The sequence below is a fragment of the Lingula anatina genome, chromosome 7 (assembly GCF_051362555.1).
Source record: "Lingula anatina isolate TDL-2025a chromosome 7, LinAna3.0, whole genome shotgun sequence".
Classification (NCBI taxonomy): domain Eukaryota; kingdom Metazoa; phylum Brachiopoda; class Lingulata; order Lingulida; family Lingulidae; genus Lingula; species Lingula anatina.
Window position 1 is genome coordinate 5173345 of NC_141773.1, and position 16070 is coordinate 5189414.

The window sequence follows — 16070 nt, forward strand, 5'->3', positions numbered from 1 at the left end:
TTTGTCATATTTTATACTATCTTGCAGTCAAAGAATATTATAGAAATGAAATATTAGTGCTTTGAAATGCACAAGCTATTAAGTGCGCCGTAAAAGAACATTTGTTTTTGTTGTTGTTATTATTATTTATTGTTGCTTCTAAAAGAAGCCGTTTCACATGTGACAACTACCCCTTTATACCATTAAATAATTTCCAGATAAGTCTATTTGATAAGTCAGATTTCTGCGGTGCATGCATTTATTAGGTATATGATCAAAAACCAAAACAATGAAGTTGGCCATATGACTGCTGTACGCTCAATGTTTTCAATTTAAGCATGCATGTGTATTCCAAAAAGTTTACAGGCATGCCATCCATGAGACGGTGATAGAGTACATATGGGTGCTGCTCCAACTTTTCATGTTCACATTGAAGCCGAGGGGGCTGATGTCGGATGCGTATGCATTCACCCTACTATTTTCACCATTCCTGAAAGTGAGAAAAATAATGAGAGTAAAGACAATTGCATACTACACGTGCATATTTTTGCAGCCAAAGCACATCCTATCTTTATTCAATAAAACGAAAGGGAAAATTTTCTGACAGCAAAGATATCCTTTATTTGTCAAACTGCACACCATGTTTTTTGCCTTCGTAAAGAATGGCAGAGGTAGGCCTCCTTCCAGAAAAATCTGCCTAAGAGAATAGAAGCAGATCTTATATCAATTCCTCTAACACCAGTGTTAAGTAAAGTTCTGAAATAATTAAGTGCAAACTGGGTTACAGATCGCCTGCAAATTGAGAGGGCCAGTTTGGTGGACCAGGTGAAAATCGACTGAAGAATAATTCTGAAATTGTTATCCTCCTATTGGCTGATAAATTTTCATTTGTCAATAGCCACAGAAAAAATAACTGATATTTACCAGCCAATATATCGTCTGCTGACTGTCAGACTTCATCAAGGAAATGCAACTTCATTGGCCATTTCAGACATGTAGCTAATGAAACTGTTCAACTAACTTGTTGGGATGCGTGTGCTTTAGTCACAATGTAATATTTGACGTGTTACTTTTGGAAAGGACCCATTCACTCTAAGCTCAAATGTAACCAATTTGACATTTGAAAAATATGACTGGGTTCCCATACCTAGATAGATCTAACAGGATCACGCCAACTCCAAGGGGTTTCTCTCTAAATTGCTTTCAGCTTTAACGGCTCATATGTATGGCACGCCTACTGATACTGTTAAACAATAATTAATTACCCCCTGTTACAGTAGGCGTGACAGACATCTAAGCCGCTTAAGCTGATAGCAATTTAGCGAGAATCCCCTTGGAGATAGATCGATCCACAGTTAGTACGATAGGGTCTGGTCACTATGGCTCCCTTCTCTTCCAAACAAAATGACGCAGTCCCGGTTCATATCACAGAAAAATTGTATTTATCCTTAGAAGCAAGCTTTTTATGAGTAGCGTATCAAAATATTCTACACAAAATTAAACAATGGTGGTATCGTCACAGTCAATGTTGTCTTACCAAATATCAAATTTCGATATTGCCACCAAAACGTTCGGAGCCCTTATGAACGGTTCATCGAAACGCACATGCTTCACTTGACTCTGACACCTTTGAGTACTATCTTTGTTACAGACGTCGCTGGACATTACTCCCGATACACCTGTAACATGAAAACACACATATTTATGTACCTTCCATATTATAAACGTTCTTGATCTGCACGAACAGATTTCTATAACAGTTGTTATATCAGAATGAAATTATGTCCTGACTAAGAAGTTTGTTCTATCATTCTGATAATACGCTTGGCAAATTGAACTTGGTTCTTGTACGTGTCTACTCCCTTCAAATATATTTAAACGAAATAATTTTCTTGTATTACATTTTCGGTTTGGGTTTTTTCAGTGTAGAATAAAACAGTTACCATTCCAGCTTTCGGCGAAAAAGCGAAACATTGATAATATCGTTTTTAAAACTACCGAACCAAATAACATTCTCTTAGACTGGGTTTCCATACCTGGATTGAGTTTCTCTCTAAATTGATTTCAGCTTAAGCGGCTTAAATGTCTGGCACGCCTACTGAAGGGTCTAAACGATAATATTTTACCCCCCCCCCCCCCACCCACCCCAGCGGCTTCAGTAGGCGTGACGTATAGTATAATAATGAAGGTAAATTCAGCTACTAGCACTATATACATATGTTGTTTTTTAGTCGTCCTTGCCAAACTCTCACCCGCAGTCTGGCTGTACCTTAACGTAAATGTCACTGTTGCATGTACACGGTTGGTTTTAACTACAGAATTATCTAACAAATACAGGAGGACTAAAAAACAGTCGAGAACGACCCCGACTTCTAACATATTTTAAAATTATACTTACACAAGGCATCAATTGCATCTGTAAGTAGCAGAACAGCCAAAAAGCAACCAAGGAGAACTCTGGAGGTCATCTTCTTGTTCTCGGTCTGAACAGGCGAGTGACTGAACGAACTGTGGCGCCCATGTCCTTTTATAGTTCCACAGTCTGTTGTTCACACATGTCCTGGCAGTTTATCAAGTTTCGTGCATTTTCAGTCATGCGGGGAGGCCCAATCAAGTCCCAAAAAATACATATAAACAACACCATATTAAGTTTCTGCTTTCATAATACCCGGATCTAGTCAGGCAGGTTTATCATGATTTCGTTTTACATATATTTCTGTTTACAAACATGGAGAGTTTCAAATTTTAAAAACGTCAATTTTAATTGATGTAACAGAGAGAAAATATGTGTCATCAATAACATTTTCGAAATTTTTTTGTGCTATTTTTGATACTCTCCCACAAAGAAACTCTCCGGAATACTTAACATAAACATTGTCAGTGATGAACTTTTTCTATTTTTTTGTGCTTTTATCACCCCTTCTCCCACATAAAGACGTGCCAATTACTTTTCAAAATGCTTAAGGCTTGCATTAAGTTTGACAGAAATTCATAGAAACTCCAAAAAGGGGGCAATCAGACATTTGAATTCAATAGGAACAATGCCCAGTACTTTTCTGTACCCCAGATCGCTTTTTTTTTTTCTCTTTAATTAGCGAGGGAAAGGGGCAAATTTTGGAGACATCTTTTCAGGTTAGTGCATCATTTGGGAATCAAAAGTTGGAGGCAGGTGACACCAAGGTACAGTTGCTGCACCGGTCATTTTAATACGGAAAAGCGTTGTTTATCCTTGCCCTCAACATTTTGATACAATGTAGTGGGAAGTTAACGCAAATCATGATTCTTTGGTTTGCCTATGTAAATAATTGATTATATATAAAATTTCTTGCACGAATCAAGACGTAAACATCTGAGGGTTTGCATTGTAATGATAAACTTTTTGATTTACTTAGGTTGGCCAGTGTGGTAATTAAAGACGGCTTAGATTTTATGGTGATGGTATCCAGCATTGGCACCGTGTTTTTCTCACGACATCATCAAATATGAGCATTCGTAATAAAGTCACAATTTGAAATCATTTAACAAATGTTACAAAGTGTAAAAATGAGGTAATTTTGGTTTCTTTTGTGTTGTTAATGTGCCTACAATATTTTCGCACCTTTGTGCGCTTTAGCTTCAGCGTCATGACTCTCCATATAGTGTTATTTATTTTCATTTAAAACAAGACATGAGACGTTTAGTTGCTTATTAGTGGTAGATAATCATACTCCTGGAGTAAAATATAAAGTCTGCAACCTGTTTTCAATCAAGATATTTTAATGGTTGAAAATACCCAGTGTGATAGTGAAAGGAATGATGCATTGCTAATTCTTAAACTTATATATGTCCTCTTTTAAATGATAATAATAATTTTATATGTGCTCATATTAGATAAAATCTAGTTGACAACAAAGCCGTTCTTTATAACCACACTGGCCAACTTAGTAATCAAAAAGTTCATCATTACAATGCAGACTCTCAGATGTTTACGTCTTTTGTTGATTCGTGCAAGAAATTTTATATATCCTTAATTATATACATAAGCAAACCAAAGAATCATGATTTGCGTTTACTTCCTGCTATCAAAATGTTAAGGACAAGGTCAAAACAGACACAATGTAGGAGTGGAGGAGACGCTTTTCCGTATTAAAATGACCGTATTAAAATGTACCTTGGTGTCACCTACCTCCGCTTTTCCGTATTAAAATGTACCTTGGTGTCACCTACCTCCACTTTTTGATTCCCAAATGGTACACTAACCAGAATAGATATCCCTAGAATGTGTTTCCTTCCCTCGTTAAAGAGAGCCTCAAGCATTCAGAAAAGTAAATGGCAAGTTTTGATGTGGGAGAGGGGGCGATAAAAGCATTAAAAATAAAAAACAAATACCACAGACAATCAACGTTCATGCTCATTATGAGAGTAACAGACAAGTTTCATTTTGGGAGAAGGAGTAATAAAAGCACTAACAATCTCGAAAAATGTATTGATAAAGCCTATTTTCTCTCTGTTACATCAAACATGATTTTTTAAAGATTTTCTGTAAGAGTACAGTGATGTTTCTTTAATCAACACTTACAAATATTGAATTTTTCCCTCAATTTTCTTTTTTTTTTTTTCAATTTTTCGTAATATTTAACAAATACAGATGGTAAACAGAAGACAATACTTATGTTTTGATCGGAGTACCAATTATATTTATATTGTGTAAAGAATACCTGTTTTGTTTTTGATACAATAATATATACAAATAAAAAATATGAACTAACGGCAAGATACAAACAGTGCGGGAATGGGCGAGTATTTTAGGCAAATAAGACATTTATCCAGTTCTTCGTGTACGTACTATATTACTCAACAAGTTAAAGAAATCTCCCCTTTCACAAATTAATTTTATTTCAGCATTTTCCACCGTTCTTTCGCCAAATTACCCCATTGCGCCTAATATAAAGTGAAGTCAAACTCCATGAGATCGATTTTGTAAAAAATAATGTTTATATGTAAGCTTTTTAAGAGGAGAATATACTTTCACTCTAATACACAGTGATAAAACGTATGACTTTTATTAAGTCAAGGCAGATATGTAAATCAAAACTGCGTGTTGTTCAAAGGAACTTGATTTTGCTTCCTCGCGTGTCTGAACATGTCTGTTATATATGTGAACTTGTTACTCTGCCAGGGCATTGCAGAATACGGCTGTACACCTTTGTTTAGAAGAGGGCGAGACAAATGTAAATCAAAACCCGGCGTTATTTGTTGGGACTTGATTGGACCTCCCCGCATGACTGAAACTACATGAAACTTGATAAACTGCCAGGACATGTGTGAACATAAGACTGTGCAACTATAAAAGGACATGGGCGCCACAGTTCGTTCAGTCACTCGCCTGTTCAGACCGAGAACAAGAAGATGGCCTCCAGAGTTCTCCTTGGTTGCTTATTGGTTGTTCTACTACTTCCAGATTTAATTGATGCCGGGTGTAAGTACAGTATTGAAATATGTTTGAAGTCAGTATTGTTTCGACTGTTTTTTATTCCATCTGTTTTTGTTAGATAATACTATGATTAAAATCAACCATGACATTTTAACAGTAACAGTCACCTGAAGGTACAACCAGACCGCGGGTGAGACTATGGCAAGTACGGATAAAAAACTATATATTTATATATGTAATACCAGTAATTGGATTTAACTTTATTATTATTATATGCACTCAATTTCTACCTGAGATTCGAATGAGGAAGGAGGGGCATTTTATGTCCAAATGGTGTAACGAAGGGTGATAGTATGCTTTGTTTTCGTTTGAATTCAAGTGACAATTTTAGCCTTTCTTGAATTTCAGCGTAATTTTACACGGTATACACAGCCATTAAATACCCAAAACCCCATTGGAATTTTCAAAAAACAGATATTGTCTGTACATCATGCTGCCTTTCACCCTCAGAATTTCTTAACATCATATCAAGCATTATTTATAATATTCAACCAACACAGATCATGTTTTGTACACGTGTCGTCAAATATGAAGAACTTTTTTTAATAAAAAACCATTCCCAGATCCTATCGTACTAACTGTGGATCGATCTATCTCAAAGGGGAATCTTGCTAAATTGCAATCACCTTAAGTGGGTTCGATGTATGTCACGCCTACTGAAGCTGATAAAGGGTAATTAATTATCGTTTAGCACCTTCAGTAGGCGTGCTAGACATCTAAGCCACATTAGCTGAAAGCAATTTAGCGAACAACCCCTGGGAGACAGATCTATCCTGTTAGATCGATCTACGTATGGAAACCGAGTCTAAGATAATGTTTTTGTGTCGGATGTTTTTGAAAATGATTTATCAATTCTTAGCATTTTTCGCTGATAACCAGAATGGGAACTGTTTAATATTAGACTGAAAAAAAAATGAAAGGGTATTGCAAGAAAATTACCTCGTTTAATATAAACATTTACTAGATAGATAGAATAAGACAATTTAAGATGCATTTGAAGGGAGTAGACACGTACAAGAACCAGTTTCAATTTACCAAGCTTTGTATCTGAATGATAAAACAAACTTCTTAGTCAGGACATAATTCAATTATGATATAGCAACACTTATAGAAATATGTTCATACAGACCCAGAACGTTTAAAATATGGAGGATACACAAATATGTGTGTTTTCATGTTTCAGGTGTATCGGGAGTAGTGTCCAGCGATTACTGTAAGAGAGGCAGTAGCCAAAGGTGTCAGAGCCAAGTGAAGTATGTGCGTTTTGTTGAACCGTTCATAAGGACTCCAAACGTTATGGTGACAATATCAAAATTTGACATTTGGTAAGACACAACATTGACCCTTTTTTAATATCATCATTGTTTTATTTTGTGTAGAATAAACTGCGCATAAAAAACCTGCTTCTATGGATCAATATAATTTCTTTTCTGGGATATTAACTGAGACTGCGTCATTTAGTTTGGGAAGGAGAGGGCCATAGGGGCCATTTCCAGACCTATCGTACTAACTGTGGATCGGCCATAGGGTCAAATTCATTTCTGGTATGGAGGCGAACGGTGTTTCCCGTTGGGCTCTGTGTTCACTGCACTCTAGTGTGCTTCATCTTCTACTGAGTCGCAGCGGGGACATTTCCTTTTGTCTTTGTTTTTGTATATCGCCCTCGTCCAATTTCTAATTCATGATCGCTGATCCTCATTTTTGCCACTTTTTTTTTAGCTAAAGGAACATTGAGTTTTAGATAAGGTTCAGCCTCACAAGTTTGTTTAATTTTGTCATATGTTCTGAGTTTATTGTTTTCTCCTTTCTGCAATTCTTCCTAAAAATTTAACTTTATTTTTTATTATTATTATTATCTCTTCCTTTAGATATTGGGTGGTTATGGATTTTAGTATGGGTGTTGTTATTTGGGTGGAATTATTCTTTATGTCTCCTTCCCCTCCTACTGCACCACAAACTTTTATAATTCCATTCACAACAAGAAAGAAGGGAACAAAGAATATTGGTTGTTCGATAAATGGCCAAACAAGGCCGCATTTATTATATAACCCCATTATACTAACAATGTAACAAATTGTTGAACGTTATTAATGTTATGGCCTAAGGGATAATAGTTATATATCAAACATTCGATACGACTCATCATACTAAAAATTATGATGCAATGAGTCAGCAAAAGTTTTTATTTACTAACAAATTTGCACAAATTTCGTTTGTGGGGTTGATGAAATTTGCGGAATTGAACATTCAGGTTGAAGGCCGAAGATAACTTCATGCTTAATCGTATCGTGCGCGCTAATGGAATGAACAAGCGCATAATGGGATCAGGCAGTGATGCTCCCTTGATATAATTAGCAATGAATCTCATTTGAGGCTCCCCCTCTACGGGAGAATTGAGCATGTGCGGAATGCGCATCAATAAGCTCTGGAGATTGTTGTCGCCTTAAAATGTCGTTTGACTACGCCAAACTTCTCTTTGGTCGTTTTTCACATGTTCCACCAAACTGGGCCTTCTCAGTTTTCAGGCGACCTATTACCCAGTTTGCACTTATTTATTTCAGAACTTTACTTTACACTAGTGTTAGAGGAATTGGTCTAAGATCTGCTTCTATTCTCTTAGGCAGACTTTTTTTTTTGAAGGTGGCCTACCTCTGCAATTTTAGGCACGGAGCCCTCTCTTTTAGAGCGTCGACTTTGCAATGGGCTTACGTTTTTGTACGAAGTCAAAACACATTGTATGCAGTTTGACAAAACAAAGAAAGATAAGCAGAAGCGGAAATCTTTATTGTGAGAAAGTTTTTTTTCCCTTTCTTTCTGTTGAGTAAAGATGGAATTGTGCTTTGGCTGCATATACATGTAGTATGGAATTGTCTTTATTGCTATTGCTCTTATCACTTTCAGGAATGGCGAAAATAGTAGCGTGACTACATACGCCTCCGACCTCAGCCCTCACGGCTTCAATGTGAACATGAAAAGCTGGGGCAGCACCCATATGTACTCTATCACCGTCTCATGGATGGCATGTCTCTAAACTATTTGGAATACATATGCATGCTTTAATTGAAAACATTGAGCGTACAGCAGTCATATGGCCAACTTCATTATTTTGGATTTTGATCATATACCTAATAAATACATGCACCGCAGAAATCTGTGTCAAATATATTTATTTGGAAATAATTTAATGGTATAAAGGGGTAGATGTCACATGTGTAACGGCTTCTTCTAGAAGCAACAATAAATAATAATAATAATAATAATAATAATAATAATAATAATAATAACAACAAGAACAAGAACAATAAAAATAATAAATGTTCTTTTACGGCGCACTTAATAGCTTGTGCATCTCAAAGCACTAAAATTCCATTTCTATAACATTCTTTGACTGGAAGATAGTATAAAATATGACACATCCTAGAGCAAAAATACCTAAACCTTTTAATTTAAATTAGAAAAAAAACCAAGTGCTGTTCACACAAAAAACTAAAGATGTAGTTCTTCGATATTTATCGTTAGGATTATTTTCTGCGCTTAATTGCATTAGCTGTCGTATGAATATATTCTATTTATACAACGCAATTCGTACTTCAACGTTGTTGTTTGGTAAAGGCATACCTTTTGTATTAACAGAAAGTCATACTGTGCTTAATTTGTTTTTATGCTTAAAATAAGAGCTGTTTTGTTGGGCTACTTTTTGACTTACTTTTGTGAAAAAATCATAAATGATCCTTCAGTGAATGGGAATTTTAAGTTCTTTGGGTAGTAATTGCAAAAGTGCATGTAATCCATCTAGATGGAGTATTTCGTGGCATTATGATTGCATTCGTGAAGTTCAAGCAACTAAGAACCTCTCTAAACTAATACATGCATGTATAATATCAAGAATGAAAGCATATTTTAAGAGAACCTAGCTACGGAAAATTGATTGTTAGGGTTGTGTCTGTATTGAGTAAAATAGGAATGAAAACAATTTCGAAAAATATCTAGCTACGAAATTGTGATTCGGGTTAATTTAATGCCATTAAAAGTTTATATTGTGTTTGTTGTGCTTACGAGCTAAGCAAAATTTGAATTCAAAGTCAACCACAACTCTTTATTTTTCCTTTATGAAATTATTTGTTCTGAATGGATATGCAAATCTGTTTGCGTATAGTTGAATAAAATAAAATTGACTTTTTTATGTATATTTAGTATGCATTTCTGCCCATAAAATATTTTTCTTTTACTAATACCAACAGAGTTTACCTTCGAAAAAACTATTACAAAGATTACAAAGTGATTAGTTGGATTTAAAACACTCTAGCACAAACAAAAACGTTATCTGTACAGGGGAATTGCAAAAATAAATAAATAAAATAAACAGGGTTATACTAAAAATCTTGATTAAAGCATGTTTCAAATATGGTTACAAGCTTCAAAATCTACTCCGGCGAGGTAGAGAAATACATGATGCTTCTGCTCCACTGCATTTTAATCATTTAATCAAAAAACCTGTAGTTAACATTTATCAGCAGGTAACTTCATTTCATTCATTTAGTCCATACGTCAACGAAAAAAGACAGACGATTAATCTGCTTTTATCGTTTATTAATCAAAAAATTTTATATGAAATATTCAATTTTGAAAAACCTATAAACTGCGTCGCATTCTCTTAACAAATTTTCTCATAACAAATATTGCACACACAACTCTTCAACATGTGAGGTCCTGAAAAGTATTCCTTCATTGATACTAGCACATTTGGTAAAATGGGTTCAATCTGAAAATATAATAATACATGTACATGGTATATGCGTGCATTATAACATTTTCAGATGCACCATAGCATATATTTTGGATATGCATACATGCATTTAATAGATACATGTGATCTTAAATATTTCTTATATTTGCATTTACACATGTTTGTATATGTATCAGTGGCGGATTTAGAGGGGGGGTCAGGGGGGCTGGTCCCCCTTCAGTTCCTGTAAAAATATATCACACTAATATATCACACCATATTAAAATATACAAAGCAAACAATCTATCTTAATGTTAAAAATGCATATATATCAGTAAGAAAAAAAGGAATAGGAAGATAAAAGTCACATGAGATTAATACGGCATTCCACGAGGCATGCTGAATTCCAACTGATACTTTCAACATTTGAATATCTATTTTTTATGAAAGGGATATGTAAACTTTATGAAATTTGGTTAACTGATGCAGAGAAGTATAAATATAATTTTCATGGAAGCAAAATAAGTGTACACGTCAGAAAAATCCATGATTAACATATTTATTTATATTTGCTAGGCAATTTCCATTGATTCCTATGTAAAATTAATTTAAATAATCGATGTTCAAGCAGCCCTGGCTCAAAAAAAGCTATGGTACATATTTTTTGCAGATTTCTTTCACTTCTACCAAGATGTATAACATATCCACATAAAATTAAAATCGCAAACGCAGAATTTTTTATTTTTGCATTTTTTAGCCAAATTAAGGCCATCTTGGCAAAATCCCCATATAACGCAATGTAATAAACATGGCGTTTTTCGGGATGCCTCCTCTCGAAAACGAACTGGAGTGCCCCAAAATTTTTAAAATATTTTTTACTCATACGGTGAGAAAATTTTGTCTAACAATTTTCATCAAAATATGAAATAGGGCAGAAATATGAAATCTGAAATGTGAGAGGGCCTCCTTAACATGCTACCAATATCAAACAATGCTTTTTATACCTTGTTTTGCTACAGTATATGTTTCTGGGTTTGACAAAAATTATGAACAGACGCAGAACTTGGGTTTTAAATGTTAAAAATATAAATACTTTATATTATTTAATATTTGAGATGAAACACTTTATTTCGTGTAACGAATTAGGATTACGAATCATTTTATTATAGCAATTCCCATTCTTTTTTCTTTTATATTACCGCTCCTTATCGAGTTTTTCCTCTACCACGTTTTCATCCACGGAAGTATTGCCTGGGCATACGCATGCTTCAAGATACCCTGAGAGCGATCACTTTCACGAATGTTCAGGACCGTGTTTGAACACATTTGTTTAAATATCGATATTAAACGTCATTTTAAAATACCAATAACATTACCCCATGAAATAAAGGAGAAATATTGAAAAAAAATAAAACCCACCAAGACTCTGGCAGGTTGAGTTACCTGTTATTACCTGGCTTGGGAAGTGCGGCGGTGCGTAATTAACAAGTTTTATTGTGAATGAGCTCTTGGTCAACTACCCTGCATCTACTTGTCAACTGAGGACTTGAGGCGACCATAATCTCGAATGATGTAGTTATAACCCATCTACTGTCACCGAAGTTACACCCCCGTCGCACTAGAGGCGGAATGAGCAAAAATGCCGTCGGAAAGACAATTCTTTGTGCGTCCCTGGATATTAGAAAGCATTCTAAAAATTCCGAGTTCATTCCAAATATTTTAACCATTCTTGTGGCCGATTGGAATGTTTCCTCATGTTAAAAACTTTCGAAGTGCATTCCAAGTGGAAAATTATCGAATGGCATTTGAATAGTATTCTAACTGCACTCTGTCTGCATTCTACCTGTAAATATTCTCACGTCATTCTGACAACATTCGAAACATTCTGATCACATTCGAGGAAGAACCAAAATGGCAAGACACTTCAAAACCTGCTAGAATGAGCCAGAATGCAACTCGAATGCATCTCGATCCTATTTTAGTCAGCAATCGAACTACACTCGTACGACATTCGAAGTGTATTCTAAATATTCTGACTGCATTCTGAGAGCATTATTGATATTACCAGTTTTCCAACTACATTCGAGCCGGAATGTGCACGAATCATTCCAGGCGGATTCAAGCGCATTCTGAGTATTCCAACGGCATTCTTACAAGAATTTAGGTCAGTTTGAAATTTCTTCTCGAATAGAGTACGGATTTTTAAATTTAGTCATTCCGGCTTGTTCTGCTCGATTCCTGCTGATTCCGAATAAGTGTGACGGGGGCATTAGTAAGAAAGTCACGAAAGACCGTCACAGACAAAGAAAGAACATTGTCAGCGAATGCCAGATCCTTTTCTGCTTTTTTGGTGCAGCCCACGGCAACAAACATAGGCTTAACGAAAATTGCCCAACTCCGTTCAACACAACTTTCTTAAACTTCTCTGTATTTAGCATGCAGATCAGCTAATTTTCATAGACCCTTTTCGTCTATGTCGTCACAGTACCACGTGATTCAGATCTGTTGCTTCATTTTTGCATATTGAGGTGAGATTTACTAAAACGCTTTTTTTCTACTAATACACTTTTTTAAGGGTGGGGGTCGATTATCTCTAATGTATAGATTGGGTGCTGAATCTACAAAATTCGAGAAATAGATTTTTATGTGGCTCAAGTCCTTTAAGTACAGGTTCCCCCACCCCCTAAATATATCAACTCATGGCGCGTATTAAATTTAGAAAGCATTCCATTTTTAATATGCCTCAGTGCTACCTACATGTATGTTGAGCAGTGCATTAGTATTTATTTTTATGATTTACTTCAAAGATACATCTGTGGAGTAGTGAGCAAGCATTCATTCTTTTCTGATATTCCTCAAAACTACCTCTGTGGTGTAGTGCTGAAGTATTCCATTTTTATATACCTCAAAACTACATCTGTTGAGCAGTGTGCCAGCATTCCTTTTATTCCATTTTAAATTGGTTATTCAAATGCGCACCAATGCAGAGTAGATTTTGAAGCTTATAAGCATAATTAAAACATGCTTCAACCAAGCTGGTTATCTACCGCATTGATGCTTCTTTCTGGAAAATCATGTATTTTATTTATTTTTGGCGTAGACGTGCAGCATGCCTTACTGCATCTTTTCTACAAACATGCACTACACCACTGCGCCACTAATGCTACAAAACAACCTCTGCGAGAATACCTTATTGGTCAAAATAAAGTGTATATTTATTCCATGTACCATTTGAAGATTACACGCTAAATCTTTTGCTCCAGGGTGTGTCACATTTTATACTATCTTCCAGTTAAAGGATTTTACAGAAATAAAATATTATTGCTTTGACATGCACAAGTTAAGTATGCCGTAAAAGAAAACAATTATTTTTATTATTATTGTTGTTGTTATTTATTATTGCTACTAAAAAGCCGTTACACACCCTCCCCTTTAGATTATTTACAAATAAGTCTATTTGACACAAATAGTTGTGGTGCATGCTTTTATTAGGATTGTTATCAAAAATCGAAACAATGAGGTTGGCAATACGACTGCTGTTTATATATTTTTTCTTCAATTCAAGCATGCATGTGTATTCCAAAAAGTTTAGAGACATGCCATCCAGTTGACGGCGACTCGGTACATATGAGTGTTGCTCCAGGTCTTGATATTCACATTGAAGCCGTGGGGGCTGAGGCCGGAAGCGTATGTAGTCGCCCTAGTATTTTGACCTTTCCTGAAAGTGATAACAATATAAATGGCAAAGAAGACAATTGTATACTACATGTATTTGCAGCCAAAGCACAATGCCATCTTTGCTCAACAGAAAGAAAGAAAAAAACGTATCTCACCATAAGCTTTGGCTTATCTTTTTTATTTATTTATTTAATTTTTATTTTATTTATTTATTATTATTTTTTCTTTTTTGTCTAACTACATACCATGTGTTCTGACTTCGTAAAAAAGTAATGCTTTGCATAGCCGACGCTCTAAACCCTTGTAGCTAAAGAAACTGTTCAGCTAACTTGTTGGGATGCGTGCTTTAGTCACGCTGTAATAATTGACCAAGTAAACAATTTGGAGACTAACTCTTGTCGAAAACTCTAAGATGGCATACAGAACAACGGTACTTGAGTATCATAAATGAAAATGGCACGTTTCAATCATTTAGCCATAATTGGTCAAAATTTTGCCTGTTACCATAACTGCAAGTAATTTGAGAGGGAAAATGCTAGTTAGGGCAGTTTAAGGTCATGGTCTATCACTGGACAAAATAAGAAGAAAATTTATTGTATTTTCGAGCTTGGGAACATCCCTTTTTTGTTCTTACATAAAATGTTCTTTTATAAGTCACTTTAAAATTTGAAATTATATTGCTTTAATATTTAAGCTCCGACCTTATATTTTATCATTTTACCGATAAAGTATAAAGTGTTTAGAATATGAAGTAACATTTTTGACATTTGAAAAATATGGCTATCTCTCTACTTCCAAACAAAATGACGTCGCCCCACTTAAAAATCGCAGAAAAGAAATGCCTTTTTATCCCTAGAAGCAAGTTTTTATGCGCAGTATATCAAAATATTATAAACAAAATTAAATATTGGTGGTATCGTCACAGTTAAAGTAGTCAGTGCTGTGTCTTACCAAATATCAAGGTGCGATATTGCCACCATAACGGTTGGAGTCTTTCTGAACGGTGGATTGAAACGTACATGCTTCACTTGACTCTGACACCTTACAGTAATCGCTGGACACTACTCCCGATACACCTGTAACATGAAAACACACATATTTGTGTACCTTCCATATTTTAAACGTTCTGGGTCTGCACGAACAGATTTCTATAACAGTTGTTATATCAGAATGAAATTATGTCCTGACTAAGAAGTTTGTTTTATCATTCTAATGCTACGCTTGACCAATGGAAACTGGCTCTTGTCCGTGTCTACTCCCTTCAAATGCGCCCTAAATTTTCTTATGCCACCTATCTAGTAAAGGTTTATATTTTAACGAAGTAATTTTCTTGTCTCACCCTTTCAGTTTGGGCTTTTTTTCAGTCTAGTATAAAACAGTTCCCATTCCGGTTATCAGCGAAAAAGCTAAATATTGACAATATCGTTTTCAAAACTTCCGACACAAACACCATTCTCTTATTTTAAAAATTTTATGTTTGAAGACACGCGTGCGAAATGTGATCTATTTTAAGTAATTCTGAGGGTGAAAATGCTGTTTGAAAATTCAAATGTTGTTTTGCGTATTTGATCGCTGTATATGCCGTGGAAAATTTCGTTGAAATTCACGGAAGGTTAAAACTGTAACTTGAATTCTACGGATTACAAAACGTAACATCAGCCTTCATTACAGTAAGTAAAATAGCATTCAGAAAGTTTCAAAAACGCAGAATATTACTTTGAACATAAAATGCCCGTCATTCCTTCAAATTTGACTCTTAACTAGCCATTGAGTGCATATTATAATAATGAAGGTAAATTCAACTGCGAGTACTATACAAAAAAAAAAAAATATATATATATATATATATATATATATATATATATATATATATATATATATATTGTATTCTATTCGTCCTTGCCATAGTCTCACCCACAGTCTGGTTGTGCCTGCGGGTGAATGTTACTGTTACATGTACTAAGTACATGATTGGTTTTTACCACAGCATTATCTAACAAAAACGGGTGGGAGTAAAAAACAGTTCAAAACGACTCCGACTTCTTACATATATTTAAAATGTACTTACACGTGGCATCGATTGAATCTGGAAGTAGCAGAACAGCCAAAAAGCAACCAAGGAGAACTCTGGAGGTCATCTTGTTCTAAGTCTGAACAGGCGAGTGACTGAACGAACTGAGGCGCCCAGGTCCTTTTATAGTTCCACAGTCTGTT

The 16070-nt window shown here is 35.2% G+C and overlaps 2 protein-coding genes and 1 long non-coding RNA gene across 3 annotated transcripts; 1 reads left to right on the top strand and 2 right to left on the bottom strand.

The window, feature by feature from the left end:
• Positions 1-2591, bottom strand: LOC147760658 (uncharacterized). The gene is made up of 3 exons (XM_087016509.1): positions 2378-2591; positions 1517-1658; positions 1-469 (listed from the first exon to the last, which is right to left on the bottom strand). The coding sequence occupies exons 1-3, from the start codon at positions 2445-2447 to the stop codon at positions 340-342; spliced, it is 342 nt and encodes a 113-aa protein (XP_086872635.1). The 5' UTR covers positions 2448-2591; the 3' UTR covers positions 1-339.
• A 2566-nt stretch (positions 2592-5157) lies between these two features.
• Positions 5158-8644, top strand: LOC147760659 (uncharacterized). Its single transcript, XM_087016556.1, has 3 exons — positions 5158-5437; positions 6636-6777; positions 8354-8644. Exons 1-3 carry the CDS (start codon positions 5368-5370, stop codon positions 8481-8483), a joined length of 342 nt encoding a protein of 113 aa, XP_086872682.1. The 5' UTR covers positions 5158-5367; the 3' UTR covers positions 8484-8644.
• A 5004-nt stretch (positions 8645-13648) lies between these two features.
• Positions 13649-16070, bottom strand: LOC106176159 (uncharacterized). Its single transcript, XR_015335572.1, has 3 exons — positions 15925-16070; positions 14808-14932; positions 13649-13896 (listed from the first exon to the last, which is right to left on the bottom strand). It is a non-coding gene; the product is annotated as an uncharacterized LOC106176159 (long non-coding RNA).